The sequence below is a fragment of the Opisthocomus hoazin genome, chromosome 13 (assembly GCF_030867145.1).
Source record: "Opisthocomus hoazin isolate bOpiHoa1 chromosome 13, bOpiHoa1.hap1, whole genome shotgun sequence".
Lineage (NCBI taxonomy): Eukaryota > Metazoa > Chordata > Aves > Opisthocomiformes > Opisthocomidae > Opisthocomus > Opisthocomus hoazin.
The window spans coordinates 14742866-14758739 of NC_134426.1; the positions used below are offsets into that span (position 1 = coordinate 14742866).

General features: G+C 45.9%; 1 protein-coding gene across 3 annotated transcripts in view; it reads right to left on the reverse strand.

The window, feature by feature from the left end:
- ADORA2A (adenosine A2a receptor) overlaps positions 1-15874 on the reverse strand; it is a 31896-nt gene that overhangs the window by 13009 nt on the left and 3013 nt on the right. For 2 of the 3 annotated variants that reach the window (XM_075434778.1, XM_075434777.1), the window contains exon 2: positions 807-1700. In XM_075434778.1, the coding sequence (XP_075290893.1) occupies positions 807-1156 (350 nt within the window). In that variant the 5' untranslated portion in view covers positions 1157-1700. Of the gene's footprint in view, positions 1-806; positions 1701-9893; positions 9958-15874 lie in introns of those variants that run through there. The other variant, XM_075434779.1, reaches the window with a different exon arrangement.

Sequence of the window (15874 nt, forward strand, 5' to 3'; positions counted from 1 at the left end):
GTCAGAGCAATGAGCTTCTGGAAAATTGAACTGAGTAGCAGCTCCTGTGTGTGTGGCAAAACTTCCTCTTGTCCCACATCAGCCTCCGTGGTTGCTCACAAGTAGCACCTAGTCATATTCAGCTTTCATGCTCTAACATTGAAACATCTTTTTTTTTTTCCTTTAAACTCCAAAGCAGAGACCACAGAATAACCTTCTGCAGGTCTGGGTTGGGACAAGGCTCTGCCTTGACCTTGACATGTTTTGCTTCCAGAGGCAGTGCCTAAGCTAGCCCAAATCTTCCTAAGGCCTGTTTCTTCATAGCCTGCTGCTTCTCCTCCCTTCACCTTTAATGGACCCCCAAGAGAAAACCCCATCCACACTGCACAACGCCACTGCTACAGCTGCACTGGGGAAGGAGACAAGTTGACCTCATCCCCTTTCTGCCCTCTACCATGTATTGCTTTAGCTCCGCTTTCCCACAGTGACCTTCTGGTGCTGCTGGCTGTGGATCAGGGTGCACGTTACCGAGGTTACCATCTAGATATGGAAAGGCAGCTCCCAGGTGGGGCTGTTGTGATGCCACGGGCACACACCACAAGAGGACAGAGAAGAACTGGAAAAAGACACAACCAGAAAATCCAGCAGCCAAGGCAACCTTCAAGACCCAGAAAAGTTTTTTTCAAATTACAAGGGAAAAAGTGTTGCTCCTCATTTAACTTTTCCTTCCTCGATTCATCTCCAGATCTGTTGTTTTTACCGATGTTCATCCCTCACCAACCTAGCCTCCCTCCGTCCCCGCAGCCCAACCCCCAACCCGTGCTTACCTGAGGGGTATGCGGATCGCAATGATTCTGTCAATGGCAATAGCGAGGAGGCTGAAGATCGAACTCTGAGTCAAGACCAGGACGAAGCAGGCAATGAAAAGGCAGCCATAGAAGAAGGCACAGAAGCCAGTGCTGATGGTGATGGCAAAGGGGATTGCCAGCACGCCCACGGCAATGTCAGCAGCAGCCAGGGACACCACAAAATAGTTGGTGACGTTCTGCAAGTTGCTATTCAAATAGACTGCCCAGCAGACCAGGATGTTCCCCAGGATGGCCAGCACCGCAATGACCAGTTCCAAGATGATGTAAGCTACATCTGAGAGGAAGTCTTCTTTCCCATGTACTAGCATGGTGAGAGTGACCAGGCCAACGTGAGAACGTGCCAGAAAAGCCCAGCGTTCATATCTGCAGAGCTCTGAACAGCCAAGACACCTCGAAGCTGCCTGGGGTCTGAAGTGCACTCAGCTGCCTGTCGGTGAAGGCTGCTCACACACACACTCTTCTGCCCATAGCTGTTCAAGATCCTTACAGTAGCAGGTGTCAGTGAAGAAAAAAACCCAGGACTTGCCAACTCCAGCAAAGTGGATTAACCAGATGCACAATAATTCAAACTCCAGCAGACGAATGGACAAGAGAATATCTCACGTAGATGTGCACTGCTCCCCAGGCCACAAAGTCCAGCAGGCAACAGGACACAGAAAGTGTATCGTGTAGCAGTGTCACGTTGGCCGTGACTTTTTGTTTCCGGCTGACAATCACACTGCTAGCCATGGCTTCCTGTCATGTACATACCTTCTAGCAACATCCTCCAGTTCACTTTTTCACCTTTTCCCCCTAGGACTTGGGAAATATTCTCTTCAGTTGAAGCAAGCATTCAACTTCACTTGTAGCTTCCTTTAAAAAAAACAAAACAAACACCAACCACATACACTAAGTAATCAGCTCTACGGAGGAGATGGAAAAAGCAAAATCTCATTAAAGCGGCACATTAAACTGATAATGGATATTAAACAGACCTAGAAGAATACATCATTGGCAAAAATCTCACATTTTGTCTATCCTGAAAGCTGCAGGGCCAAACCCAGGGTTCAGGAAGGCAGAATTTCACAGTAGTAATGAGAAACAAGGGACGTTTTGTTTTCGAGGCTACCAACTGAGCTGGCACTTCAGCAGCTGCTCAACAGTCTGCTCTGAAACATGAGAGCCCCACTAATTATGCTTTGGCAAGTGCTGTGGCTGCACCGAGAAAAGATGGAGGAGCCTTTTTATATACACCTGTCTCCCTCTGATTACAAACACAAGATTTGAGCCATCATGTGCTGCCCACCCTCATGTACATTGCCACAAAAGCGTGCTGCCCTAATACGCCGCTCTGCCATGACACCAACCTTCATTCCTAAGAGGGTTATGTTGCTGGCATGTGTCGTCACCACTTGTTGCCATACCCAGTCTCTCATTCATACTGGAATGTGATCAGCAGCAGGGAGAATAGCTTGGTGACATCTTTGAGGACTTTGGTGCTGAGTATGCACACTCTCTGCAAGGGCCTCTGCAGATTCCCCTCCTGCAACACCATCAGTTTTGTTCATCCAAATCTTTGCCCTATAAGTAACCCATGAATTCATTATACTTGCATTGTCCATAGTGTTTGTTGCATCCACAGATTCAGGGTACCATCATTCTTCAACCACAACGAGCCAGAAACACGTCTACCAAGATATACCTCTCCCAGAAACACACACATAGGCACAATGCCAATGTCAGCTCTCAAGTATATATTCATGTTCCTGCACTATCATGCACACAAATCTGGGACTAAAGTTGGTGCTGCTCGCAAGGTAATGTAGTCCCTAAAGCTGCCATTTCATATGAACAGATACACATCATCCACATGCTTGCATGCCTTGCTTGTACACTGATCTCGCAGGTCACCTTGTACCTCTGCTCTCAGATACAGGTGCATCTCACCACAGTTTCAGCTAAAAATATAGGAATGGAGAACACAGTTTCCTGAGCTTTGTGCCACAGTCAACAGATACTTGTTTGCTGTCCTACCCTGTCAGTTCCAGAGTGGGTTTTAAACCTTCCTTTAGCAAGCTCTAGCAGTAATATTTTCTCATTAATTTGAGAAAACAGCTACTTGAAACATCAGAGGGCTGGGAGAGACAGACACACAGCACTAACTGATAAATTACTTGAGCTCAGTTTCGGATGCAACTTGAACCTCCAAGTTCATTTCTGGGACCCCATCCACAGGTGATCTGGCGTGGTCTAACCCAGCAGGGTTTCATGCCTTCACAGTTCACTCTGCTTTCAAGTCAGAAACCTAATTTCTCAGGATAAAATAAAAGCATAAAGACAGTGATAATAAAAGAAAACATGATTAACTTGTGATTCACATCTGATCTCAGGAATATAATCTAATTTTAGACCTTTCATTGATTTAGAGCTCTATCACTAATGCTGCATTTGAAAGGAAAGTGAATGACTCTTGGTGGTTTGGATGCGCTTCAAAAACCTAGCTTTTTCTCCACCTTCCGCAATCTTGTTTGTGTTTTGTTTGGTTTGTGTGGAAGAAATCAACAGAAGAGATTAGTTTGTGATCTAGCTATTAAGAGGAAGATAAATATCATTCATTTAATCTTTTCTAAAGAACAAAAAAAACCCCAAGAAGTCTCTATATTGTCCACCTTCCTTTAGCAAAAACTCCGGTTTTCCACTGACCTCCCAAAGATTGCTTCTACTTTCTTGAATTTCAGGGATGTCAGTGATATGCTCCTACATCACTGCTAGCATCTGATTGTCCGTTACAATTCCCAGTAGGTTTGTTTCAAAGCAGTGATACTGAAAACTACCACACACACCCCACCCTGCTCCCCCTGCCTGACTTCCAGGGAAGGGGATTAGAACTAATATAAAATAGAAATAAAGAAAATCTGGAGGGAGAGAAACAGAAAGGGCAAGACGAAAAATAAACAATGCTTTGTGCGTGTGTGTGTGAGCAAGAAAGGGGAAAAAAAGGACAGGAAAAAGGTGGTAGGAGAAAAAAAAACCCACGCCAACAAGGGAAGCAGTGGGAAAAACAGGCCCATAAGAGAAAGAGAGAGTGCCTGTCAGATGCACAACACAGGGCTGTGCCTGACGGCTCTGAAGTGGGTGCAAGCGCCCTGTCCCTTCGCATCGCGGTGGCAGAGACGGCGACAGGGTGGCACTTGGCAATGGAGGGGGGAGCGTGCGCCTCTCTGCTCCCTAACACACTCATACATTTCCAAGCAGGTCAAGCTCATGACCAAACTCCAGTGTCAGTACAAGTTTGGAAAAAGCACTGTGACACACTTGGGCCAAAACTACTGCTATGTAAAATAAAATCACCCTAAACCCCCCACAACCTATTCTGAGATGAAGTCAAAAGAACTGAAGCAGCCGCTTTTTGAAAGGGGCCAGCCTGAGAACTGGTCATGTTAAGTAAATCCTCTCAGCATGAGGATTAAGGTCCTGCAACATTGCTCTTGCACCTCATATTCATACCACACACACCTCAGTGAAGAGATCGAAGTGAAATCACTGGGATATTCTTCCCCATGTCAGAGCTCCCTTTAGTAGGATTATGAATCCATATTAATCCCAGATGCATTTTGTTTAACCGGACTCTTTCAATGGCTCCTCTCAAACTTGTTTTCCAACAGGACACGGAGGGACCTCATAACCCTATGCTGCGGAGGTCCCCCACCTACGCATCGTTCAGCACAAAGGCTGGAATTACCTACAGCTCTGCACATATCCTGAAAAAGCACAATGCTGGAATCTGGAGTTTAATGACCACATCACATACTGTTTTCTGACACAACAGAGCTTTTAACCTCCTACATCAATTTTTTGTTTCACGGTCTGATGTTAACTTTGAATTTTTTATCTTTGAATTTGTTTGGTCCTGTGTTTCCCATCCCCCTTCACAAACAGTGGCCTGATTCTTCAACCCAAGCCCTAGCCATTTATTCCAAAGCAATCTGTGAGATGTTCTGTCCAGAAGAGGACAATATGTCCTCTCACCCCTTTCTGCTCCCAGATGGGCTGGAAAACACTTACAGAGTTCTGCAGAGCCAGCGCATCTCAGAAGAGAAATGACTGGAGCTGAGCAGGTGTCGCAGCCACAACAAAACAACATTTTGTGTCTGCTTCAGCACTTGCTTCTGTGGTAGCCACAGACATTAGAAAAAACAATTATTGGCCACACAACCCTAGCACATCAGAGGCCTCACCTGCGACTTACAGAAGGTGCCACAACCCGGGAGGTTCCCCTGTTCAACCCGAACTCACGCACCTTGCCTCATTCGTTTCTCACGGCGTCAGCCTGCTATAGCTTTTACCCAACACAACAGCAAGTCTTCCATTGTAAAAGTATTTGCAACTTGCTTTAGAAGAACAACAGGCCCGGTCTTTCTGCTCATGCGACTAGAAATTTACTGGACGGGGACAAAATGAAATACAGACCACACAGAGAAGGCAACATATATCCAGAGGCAATACAAAATTTATTATAGAATCATTTATTTCATGCAAGACCCAAAGGCTCAGCAACCAGGTCTGACAGGACAAAATTAACAACCTGCTTTACTCACCAGGGAAGTGTATATTTAACATCTCAGGCCCTTGAGGGATCAATATTGCAAGCTTCTTGAAACTTAAGAAAAATAACCTTTATCACACAACCCGCTGGACAGCTACAATTAGTATTTCTTCTTAAGCCCATGTTTTATTTTGTTAATTGGATTAATTCCTTCTTGATACCCTGGGCTATGTTCCGGCCTTTTCTCCATTATTAAATAAACCTTTCTTGCTACTCACAGACCTGTAAAGCTGTTGCTCTGTTGGTTTTTAGTGACTTGGAACACGCTGTTCTCTCCCTCATTTCAGCCCCAATGAAAAACTGCTCCTTGAAAATTCAATAAAGCATCTGAACAGCACGTTCCCATGAAGCAATTCACCACTGGAGCCTAAGCAAGCTTTTATTTGGCATCTCCAGTTGGCTTTGGACCGAGGTGTTGCCCCTTCTCTCTCCTGAGTGCCCCAAGCATCAAGGCAAGCCCTCGGCCACTGTTTGGTTCAGATCCCCCATCTCAAACAAGAAACTTTCCAGCTCTTGGCCCTTTCCATCTGAGTTCAGTCACCCGTGGTTTGGATGCCCAGACTCTCTCAGACTGCTGCAGAGAAATCAGACTCTCCGCTCCGTGTGCCAGGCTGACTTATATGACAACGCCTGTGACACTTCAAGTTTGATAGCTGCTCTCAGATGTCAGCGAAATCTCCAGGGGATCAGCAGCCCCCAGGGCACCCAAGACAGTCTACGGGCACACAGGTGACAGGCTGCAGCTTCCCCGGGCTCCAGAGAGGATTGGTTTCTCCTTGTCAGCTTTGGGACAGGGTAAGCAAGGCAGCAGGCAGCTCACGAGGCCATGGAGGAGCCTTCATCAAGGCTCATTCCACAGATCACAATCTGGCATCTCCTTTTGACAACCTGACCCCTCCCAGGTACCAGCCACATTCAGATTACCCAACTCCCTTAGGGTAAACCCTTCAATTCACACATGGCTGCAAGCAGAAAAATTGGTGCTGCTAAATTATTTGTTTCCTACTTTCCAAAGCCTGGAGGGGGAGATGCTTGTTGGTTTTTATCCTCTCTTTGAAAACGCTCCAGCTCAAAGAGAATCTTCCTATCTTTTAAATCAAAGACTCTAAGAAATCTCGTCTCTCCCCATTTCTTTAGAGGATCAAGTCACAATAAATAAGCCAATGTGCTCACAGGCAGTACACAAATTTGCAAAACAACTCGGGCTGTAAAACGTAATGAAAACAGCTGTCCTTTCGGGGAGAACGATAAGGAAAGCAGCAGTAGCACTTTTCTGCGTTGCTCAATGGTTTCCTTTCTGAAGTTAGGTATTTTACGAATCACTCATGTAGAGCACCTTCCCCATGACCCCGCGTGCCCACACAAAGCCAGTGTGCTTGGAGCTGCCAGAGAGCGGCCCCACTCCTGCCTCCTGCCGAAGGATGAAAATACGTGGCTGGGTGGGGCAGGAAAGAGAAGAGGAAGGAGGCATCACCCATCTAAGACATACTTTTTCTGGTTCCCCTGTTTGCTTTATTATTGGCTGCTGGCTAAATGATCTTTTAGGTCATCTGCTTACAGTAATAGAAGGAAATTAAATATTAATAATAGACTATTTCCCTCTAGACTGCTTTTTGTTAACAAAAGGATACAAGTGAAATAAAGCAGGCAAAATCATCAGCACACCATGCTCTTGGTTTTCAGGTACCCGGTGCACTTGCAGTTTCCTTCAACCTTCCCTGGAGTTACACAAGCCCAATGTCCTGCACACCTGCCTGTGCGGACACCCATACAAGTGCAGAACACAATGATGTCTGGAAATCCTTGTTCTATCACGGGGCTCCACGTGGCCGTTTGACCCTTCCAGAGGTTCATTTCAGACTTTACCCAAAACATCATGCAAGCCACTGATGTTCTAACTGCAAAAAACACAGGGCCAAGGATCCTGAAGCACAGGGCTTGTCTCTATTTGGGGAGTGAAGTCTTCTTCCAGCGTAAACCCGACAGTGGGGTAACAAGGTTTCTGGATTGGCTTTGCAAATTCTGCAGAAATACTGAGTAAAATGAGGGCTTCAGCTCTGCTAAACTTGGTCTAATCCCCTCTCACAGGAAAGCAGTAGCCCTCCAAGACTTAAAAGCTTCACTCCATGCACTTATGAAAGGCAAAAGAAATGGCTCTTCGGACATCTGTACTGCCCCTGATCTTTGTCAGTTCAGAAATGAGGAAGAGGGACAACGTTTCTGCTTTACATTTCCATCTCTGCTGTCGTCCAGGCCCAAAAAGGAGGCTATACTCACAGCAGGAACAAGTGTGGTGAATCTGGGTGTAAAGTCTTTTATCAGCTACGGGATTACTAGAGACACCCATACTGCTGCAGCAGTGAGGGCAACAAAAAGCGTAAGAAAATCATACCCTTCAAGCCTGCTCCGTCTCTCTCTTCTCCTCCTGTTTATACCCCACATAAATACCACAAAAATGCCCAAAAAGCGAAACCCCACTGGACAAAAAGCAAAGGTTGTAACACAGATGGGCTGGCTAATAGGAATGGCTAATGCAAACAATATTTCAGCTTTGCCTCCTGCCCTCCAAGGGCTAGAAGTGGATTAATTTTTATTGCAGTAGCGGAAGAGAACACTAGAACCGAAGACATTTGACCATTTTTTTCCCTAAGTGGATGTTATAAATGTTTAAAAGCAAGAAAAAAACCTCACAGTAATTATTCCCATTCTAATGGTCACAAAAAGCCAGGGAGGGCAAAACTAAGCAAGGCTGAATGACCAGCAGTTAAATAAGCCAGATCAAACAAACAAAAGCGAGAAGGTTCCCCTGTGCTCACTAGAGTAAAGTCTCACTGGCAAGCAGGCATCATGATATATTGCCAAAAGCACAAAAACGTGTTGGATTTTTGAGCAAACCATTTGTATCCAGGATTGATGATGTTGATTTACCTACAGCGGCATTTCCAAAAATAAAAAATAGAGCATTTGGATAAACATTCATAAGACAGACATGTAAAAAAGTATAATTAAAACCATGTACCATGGCCAGAAACAAGCTACTACTGCCAAGATCATCCACAATGTCTCTGAGGATCCAGTTTTCCTTTCCTGTGTGAGGGAAGAACTCAAAAGCAAACTCTGCCTCCCCACAGCCCTACTAAAGCCAGCTGTGTTCATACATAAGGAGCATTTCTTTCAAGAACAAACTAAGAGAAATGAGGAAACAGGATATCAAGAAGAGGTGACCCACTAAGGAATACAGGCAAGCAAAGAATTTGCTCTGAAAATATTTATCATATTGCTAATGCATCCATTCTGGTATATTTTAAAATAATGCAGTAGACCAGGCGTGACTTCACCTCTCATTTCTATATGACGTTTCCAGACAGGCAGCTGAGAATTGGGTACATCCGTTCATTTTCCTGCATTTTTATCCAGTTGTTCCCAAACCCGGTCTGCCTTCTCTAACTACAGGTTTGCTCTCAATCAGGCCTTCCGAGCCCTTCTCCCTCTCCTCTGAGCACCGTCCTTCTGCAGATTGTAAGCAGCGTTTGCCCAAGCTCTGCTGGTGGAACAAACACTCACTCAACTCCAGTGCAGGGAGTGCTGTGGTGCCAGGTCAACCAACATTCTATCTTCACAGTAGAAGGGATCTAACTCTGCATCTCTCTCCATGTAACTTAAAATGATTCCCCAGCTGTCCTTCTCTATCCTGGTGAAGGCACTGTACGATTTGAACAGAGATGAGCAAATTCTACCTGCTTCTGAGCCAAAGCAAAGCTGTCTCACTGCATTAGCTCATCCATGGCTCATATGCTGACCCCTCTGAGCACGCGTTATTACTGAGGACCCATCATGAAGCTCCCGATACCACCCAAGCGGTTTGATTCAAACCCACCCACGGTACGCAAAGCAGTCAAGCCTCCACTGGGCTGCCAACACAGCTCATCACATCCTTCCTCCCCAGCCTGCTCCCTTCTCTTATCAATTTATGCAGTGACAGAGCAGCAGCACCCAGCCCAAGCTCCACGGAGCCTGCCCCGCCAACACAGCAGCGGAGCCCATCTAAACTCCCCCAGAGCTCCCCCACCCTCTGCCCCTGCACAGCCTACCTCGCCGGCTGCCGTGTGCTCCGTGTGGGCTGGACACTGCTGGCTCAACCGCGGGCATGGAGCATGTGCTGCTCCCTGTGCCTTGCAACACTGGCTGGTTTTCAGCCAACACAAGAATCCCTGTCTCCCTCCCATGCCCCAGCATGTGTCCTGGCCCCAGGCACCCCCAGGCTGTGCATCACCACGTTCCACCCAACTCATTTCACCTCACGTTGTCAACCAGCCACCAGTGAAAAAGCATTTCACCAGAGTGACAGTGCTGGCGCTGTGTGCTCCTCCCAAAAGCAGGCAAAAGCCACAGTAACAAATTTTCTGCCTCCTTGGTTTGTTTTCACCAACCTTCCCTCTTCCATTTTTTAAGGTGCTTACCCTGACTCGCTAATGCTTCTTGGCTCTCCCACGCCTCTTCATACCGTTCACTTTTCTGTCTCAGTCTCAAAGCTATTTAAGACATTTTTAGGACTCTGCCACCCTCTGTGGATAAGGAGGAGCTGACGCTCTGATGATGTCTCATGGCCACATGCCCTTACTGTGTCCCTCCCTCTGCTTTTTACTGTGACTTGCACCATACTTCTGTCACTCCTGCAAAGTGACTTGCGTTTTCATTATCAGTCAGCCACACCAATACAAGCCTTTCTAGAGGTGCTCAAAGCGAATTTCTTTTTTTCCAAGTCCTTGATTATAATCTGACTTATTAAGAACTCTCCAGCATCACTGCTTACTGATCCCAAAGTCTCAGTGTTCAGCTGGTGTTGTGAGGACTCTAATGAAGTTCTTCCTTCATTTCCTAAGTCCTCATGCTGTGGTAAAAGCACATCCGCTCACAAGTAACAGCCTGCTACTTCTGCCCGCCCCCTCCTCTGGCTGCTCGGGCCAGAGATGTCGACACTCTGGGGTAGAGTGAGCATGCAACTGCTGGTGAAAATGACATTTCTAGTCATCGTTTTCTCTCCTTCTACATCAAACCACTGGAGAACCAGTAGCCATTCATAAATACTTTAGAAAACATTTTACCAGACTTGCTAGCTGTTAGTGGGCTTGTCTAGAGGAAGCAGAAAGGCAAGGAGAGCAGCAGCAAGTACCCCATCACAATACAGACACTTCTACCAAGCTCGGGGAGCAGCCCTTTTCTCCTGTGAAAACTTAAGATATTTTGAAGTTTCTGCACAATAAGAGATTATAAAAAGCTCCAGCTGTAAAGAAACCTGCAATCATTTCTCAAATGCATGACAACCACAATTGTCACACCTTGCTGAACAAGGACAGACCAAAAAAGACTCCCAAGAAAAACTCCTTAGGGACTGTGGCATCTGTCTCCAAATGCAAAAGGTGTCAGTCAAGCAGAGATGGATCCCAGGGAGGCGCCCAGAACAGACATCCCCAAAACTTCAGGATGCTTTCTCCCAGGTGGACTGTGTCCATCTCTTGCCTGCTGCAATCATACAGCTAGGCTGTACTGTGGCTACATGGAGGAAAAGGAAGATTTCCCTTTAGGAATGGTGTAGGAAAGACAACAAAAACTGTCAATGAATCATCTTTCCTGTCTTCAGCCCACGAACACAGCTTCTTACCTTTCTATATGCTGCAAGAGCTGACACCATACAGTTGTACCAGAGAAAAAGAATCACGTAGCTATATCAAATCCACCAGAATCCTCTATGTCGACCCATGTTATAACCCTAAATGAATCATAATGGTCAAGGAGAGTTTGGATCAGCATTTAGCAAGACACGGGATGACATAAAATGAAAGATTAATGCCTTTAGGTGTTTGACAAAGTTAGGTGCCTCAGTCTTAACAGATCCAGCTAAAGAGGCCTGATTTCTGGGAGGTAAGCACCTTTTGGAGTCAGGGTATTTTAAGGAATCCCTAACTAGGTAGCCATTAGCACAGGTCATTTTTTGCCAAAGATCCAGGCTGCAGAACATTTATGAAACTTTAAAAAAGTCAACGTGCTTCCCCCACACGTGTTCCAGAACTGCAATGGTGCTGGTGCCAGCCCAAGTCAGTCTGATGTTATTTTCCATCACCCCATTGAACCTGGGCACTGATCTGTGGATCGGACGTATGTGGAAACTGTAATTATTCAAATCAATTTCAATCACGTGCCCCTCTTCTGAAGATTATATTAAAGAGCCACATACTTCTTAGCTGTCTTTTATCCTGGAAAATGTTTCCTATGGAAAATCCCAGTCTGTGCCCAAGTATATGGATCTCATACTGATACCAAAGTTGTTATCACCACAGAATACGATATTTAACAGCCTACTTTCCTTAACCTCAACAACTGATTCATACCAGGACCTAACAATCACCCCCTATTCTGGGGAAACCTCAATAACCAAAATAATAGGTCAGTTTGTAGAGGACTTTCCCAGTACCAGAAGGGAGATGTGAGTGACAGGCCAACATCACAGAACAGGCAGAGAGACCAGAAACACTTATGCTCTGCCAGAAAGGAAAAAAAAAAAAGAGATGAAAAAAAGGGGAGACAAGAAGTGGGAGGAGAACACAATACTCTAAAACTAAAACAAAGCAGCTTCAAAGAAGCAAAACCAGGAGAAAAATGGGAGAGACTCTGAGGTCCAACTACTAATTGAGGAAAGAAACTTCTAACAGGGAAAACAGTGCAAACCTCACCACTCCCAGAGGGACGCATTAAAAGAGCAGAATGAGACCCAATTACACTTCCCTCCGTTGAGCAGCATTACTCACTCAAAGGAGATACGCAGACGTGACCCCCAGCTGATGCTGGCTCGGGTTCAGCTGAGCTTTGCATGGCTCCACCAGTGAACAATCCCTCTCCTGCCCTCCTTGAAGAGCTGCTGAACCGGGAGCTGCAACTCTCCCTGTGAGCGTCCAGCGGACAGGGAGACAGAGTGCGCTGTATCTCGGCTAGCCAGCACATAAAACAGCCCCAGTCAGCAAGGACTAGAGGCCTCCTGAGAATGCCCGAGTGCCTTCCACCCTGGATCTGAGCGCAATCACAAATGCGGATCGACACACAGACAGGAGCCCAGCATGTCATTCGTCACGTCTCCAAAGCTTCAGGAAAACCCCCCTTTCCTCTCCTCGTATCAGAGAGGGACAGGAAGATTCCCTCATCCTCTGTACGCCTTTCCCTCCCCCTGTCCCTGGCTCAAACCATCCCTACAAGAAGTTTAACTCCCCGCTAACTTCTCCATTGTCTCAGATGCATTGTTTGCAAATGTTCCCTAAAAATGCTATGTAAAGTATTCTTTATTCCCGTTTCAGGTCTTTCCACATCCCTGTGTAACACCTGGAGTTTATCTTGATACCTGTCAGATAGCGATAAACCTACTGCATGCAACCTCTGACTTATCACCTAAGATAAATACGATCTGTCTTGTAGTTGTCATTTCTTTTCAAACCCTGCCTTCCACTGCTGCATTTGTAGTTGTAACAAATTGCTTATTTCATTCGGGCTTCAAATGTGTAATGTTTCAAAAAAATAAAAATAAAAATAAATCAGCAAGAATGCCAAAACATACATAAAATTTCAAGCGTGGCCTTCCTGACACTAGATTTACTGCTGCTTTGTAGGCAAGCAAGCTCCAGTACTCCTGCTCCTGTGTATCTTCTACAATGGCATTTGCATATACTTTACATATGATACCTTGTATTTTATGCAACCTGGTAATTTTTGGTTTTAACAATTAACCAACAGGCCCGATGATGAAAAGTATCCTTTCTCCAGAACAAGCCGTAAACAAAACTGATAAGGTTTGAGTTAGTTGCCTAAATACAAGTGAACAGAGAGGTCTGAAGTGCCCCAAGCTATCACCTGAGCCGTTGCTGTCACTTCAGCAGGGCACGTGCCTGCCCTAGGTCCTGCCCTGCTCTCTGCCAGCCCCACCGGGATGTCTCACACAGCACCAGATGTCTGCCCACAGCCCCCATACCAAGCCCCAGGTGCCCTGAACGGGAAGGGACGAAGCCTGCGCTCAAACACGCCACAGCTCTGTTAACACTTCTGCCTAGCAGCAGCGATCACCCTGAACACGGAATTTTTACAGAAGCCATCTCGTAGCATTTGGCTTTTCTCTGAACTCTCCTAAGCACTTAGTGGCTCATTAGCTCTTTTCATAACCTCATTGCTGTGTGCTTATCCAAACAACTTGATCCCAACTTTGCAATTGCATCACCACATGGAGCTGTACCGCAGCCTACCGACCCTGTCCCTGCCACGCTCCTGCGGATCTCCAGCCACACCAAGCACGAGGTTGCCAGGTTTCGTGCAATTTGCTCCTTACAGATCTCAGGCTGAGGAGCAGAAGAGACCACACCTTTATTCACTCACATCTACCAAATACCTGCGTTTGTCGAAGCACTACTGAATCCTCTTTGCTGATCCTCTGTGGGTTGCCCACTGTGGTTGGGACGAGGAACGAGTTACAGCAAAGGAGGTTTAAGCTGGGCATTGGGGTCTTTCCTGCACCCCAGGAAAGTAAGGAGTCTCCACTGCAGGCCTTCAGGAGCGGGATGGAGAAACAGCTGTCAGGAAGGGCAAAAGCATAGCTGATCCTGCCTTTGGGCAGAGGCATGGATTAGATGACCTCGAAGTACCTCCTGAGGATATTTCCCACAATTTAGAGTTGTATGTGCCATCTGTCTGTTCTGATCTACAGAGATTTATTCAGGGAAAAAAAAAAGTGCAATACAACCAGTAACTATTCCTGACACAGATGCAACCTTTGTGAGGGGAGAGGTATCTTCTGATTCTGTAGAGGCAACTGAAGCCTTCAGAGGGTAAACCACCTTCTGTGTATCTGCCCAGATCCTCCTGCCCTCCCAAGGCAGAATGCTGCCGGTTCTTCACCCTTAACAGACCAACCCTCGACATTCAGCTACACGAGCATCTCATTAAGTAGGCTACTTTCTCTGCCTTTTTAAAATGAGCAGAGAGGCAAGGTACTGGTGCTATCGTGCTCAAGTAGTTTCGCCAGGGTTGTATGGGTGCACTGAGGCAAAACCTGAAGGTGGATCCATGAGGCAACCAAGGCTTCTGGTCATAAATACGAGACCCTGATGAAACGGAGTAACTCCCCATTGACTTGTGAGAATCCTCCCTGATTCCTTGACAGATAGCTCAAGATCTGTTGGTTTTTAGTTTAGAGTCCAACAAAAAAGAAAGCCCTAGTAGCCTATCTCCTTTTTCAGATGGAAAGCACACAATAAAGAAGGACCTAGAGAATTATCCACCATCCAGATCAGATGGAGAGAATGAACAAGAATAACTGAGATCTGTTCAAGCTGAAGGCAAGGACAAACTTTGCAGGACACCAAGAGAGATGGTGATGCTGGTAGCACCCTTCGGATGGAAAACACCTCACAGCTGTGCAGAACTCAGAGAGCGCTCAGACACACTATGCTTTGTCCCATCTCACATGTGAAAACGTGGGCAGAAATGTCAAACCGAAGCGAAGAGCTAAAGCGTAGCAAAAATAAGTGTTATGGTGGAAAAATCTGCAAAGCCTTAAACATCCTGTATAGACGAGAAACCATACGGCCATCAGTCATTCGGGCAGAAAGGAAGTGGTAAAGCGGAAGGCTTTCCCTCCCCACCAGATGGAAAAGCTGCCAGGCTCAGGACCAAAGGGGATGCACTCGGCCGGCCAGCCCGGACCCCTCAGAGCAACAAAAATGAAAGGAAGAGTGAAGGTTCACACCAGACCCTCCAAACCTCCTGCCGGACTGAGCTTCTCCCAGCAGTTCTTAAGAGGGCTTAACCACATGGCTCTACATAAAATCCAGTATTGACGATTAAACAAAAAAGATGAATAGCTTTCAAAAGTTGATTACATCCAAACGCAATAGTGCCAGCAGCGCTTATGGAAACATCCTATTAAAATATCAGCAAAAATAGAAATGCAAACACGGGAGACCTGGCAGGCGGCTTTTCAGCTCAGACCTTCAGTGCCTTTTGCACTCAATGACAGAACAACAGAGGCTAAAAACATCATCACTGGGCTGACGTCCCCTGACCTGGCACAGGGTGATGATTCTGTTTCTTATGCACAAAAACACATATAGAAAGTGAGACAGATAATCTATGTGTGTAAATTCCAAACTTGCCACACAAACGGCATTAAAAAGGAGACCTGCTTGCCTTTTTTTTTCCCCTGCACACTGGAGTAGGCATTTTTTATTTTATATATGCACATACATGTTTGCAGTTTGTACCCATATGTTTTCTCTACAAATTCAGAGGCTCATAGCTTTCCTGGCTAATTCAGAATTTAATCCATTTGCCACATTAGACAGGATTTTATTTATGTAGTATCTTTGTGATACGTGATTACATTTATATTGACTTTTTTATTGAGATT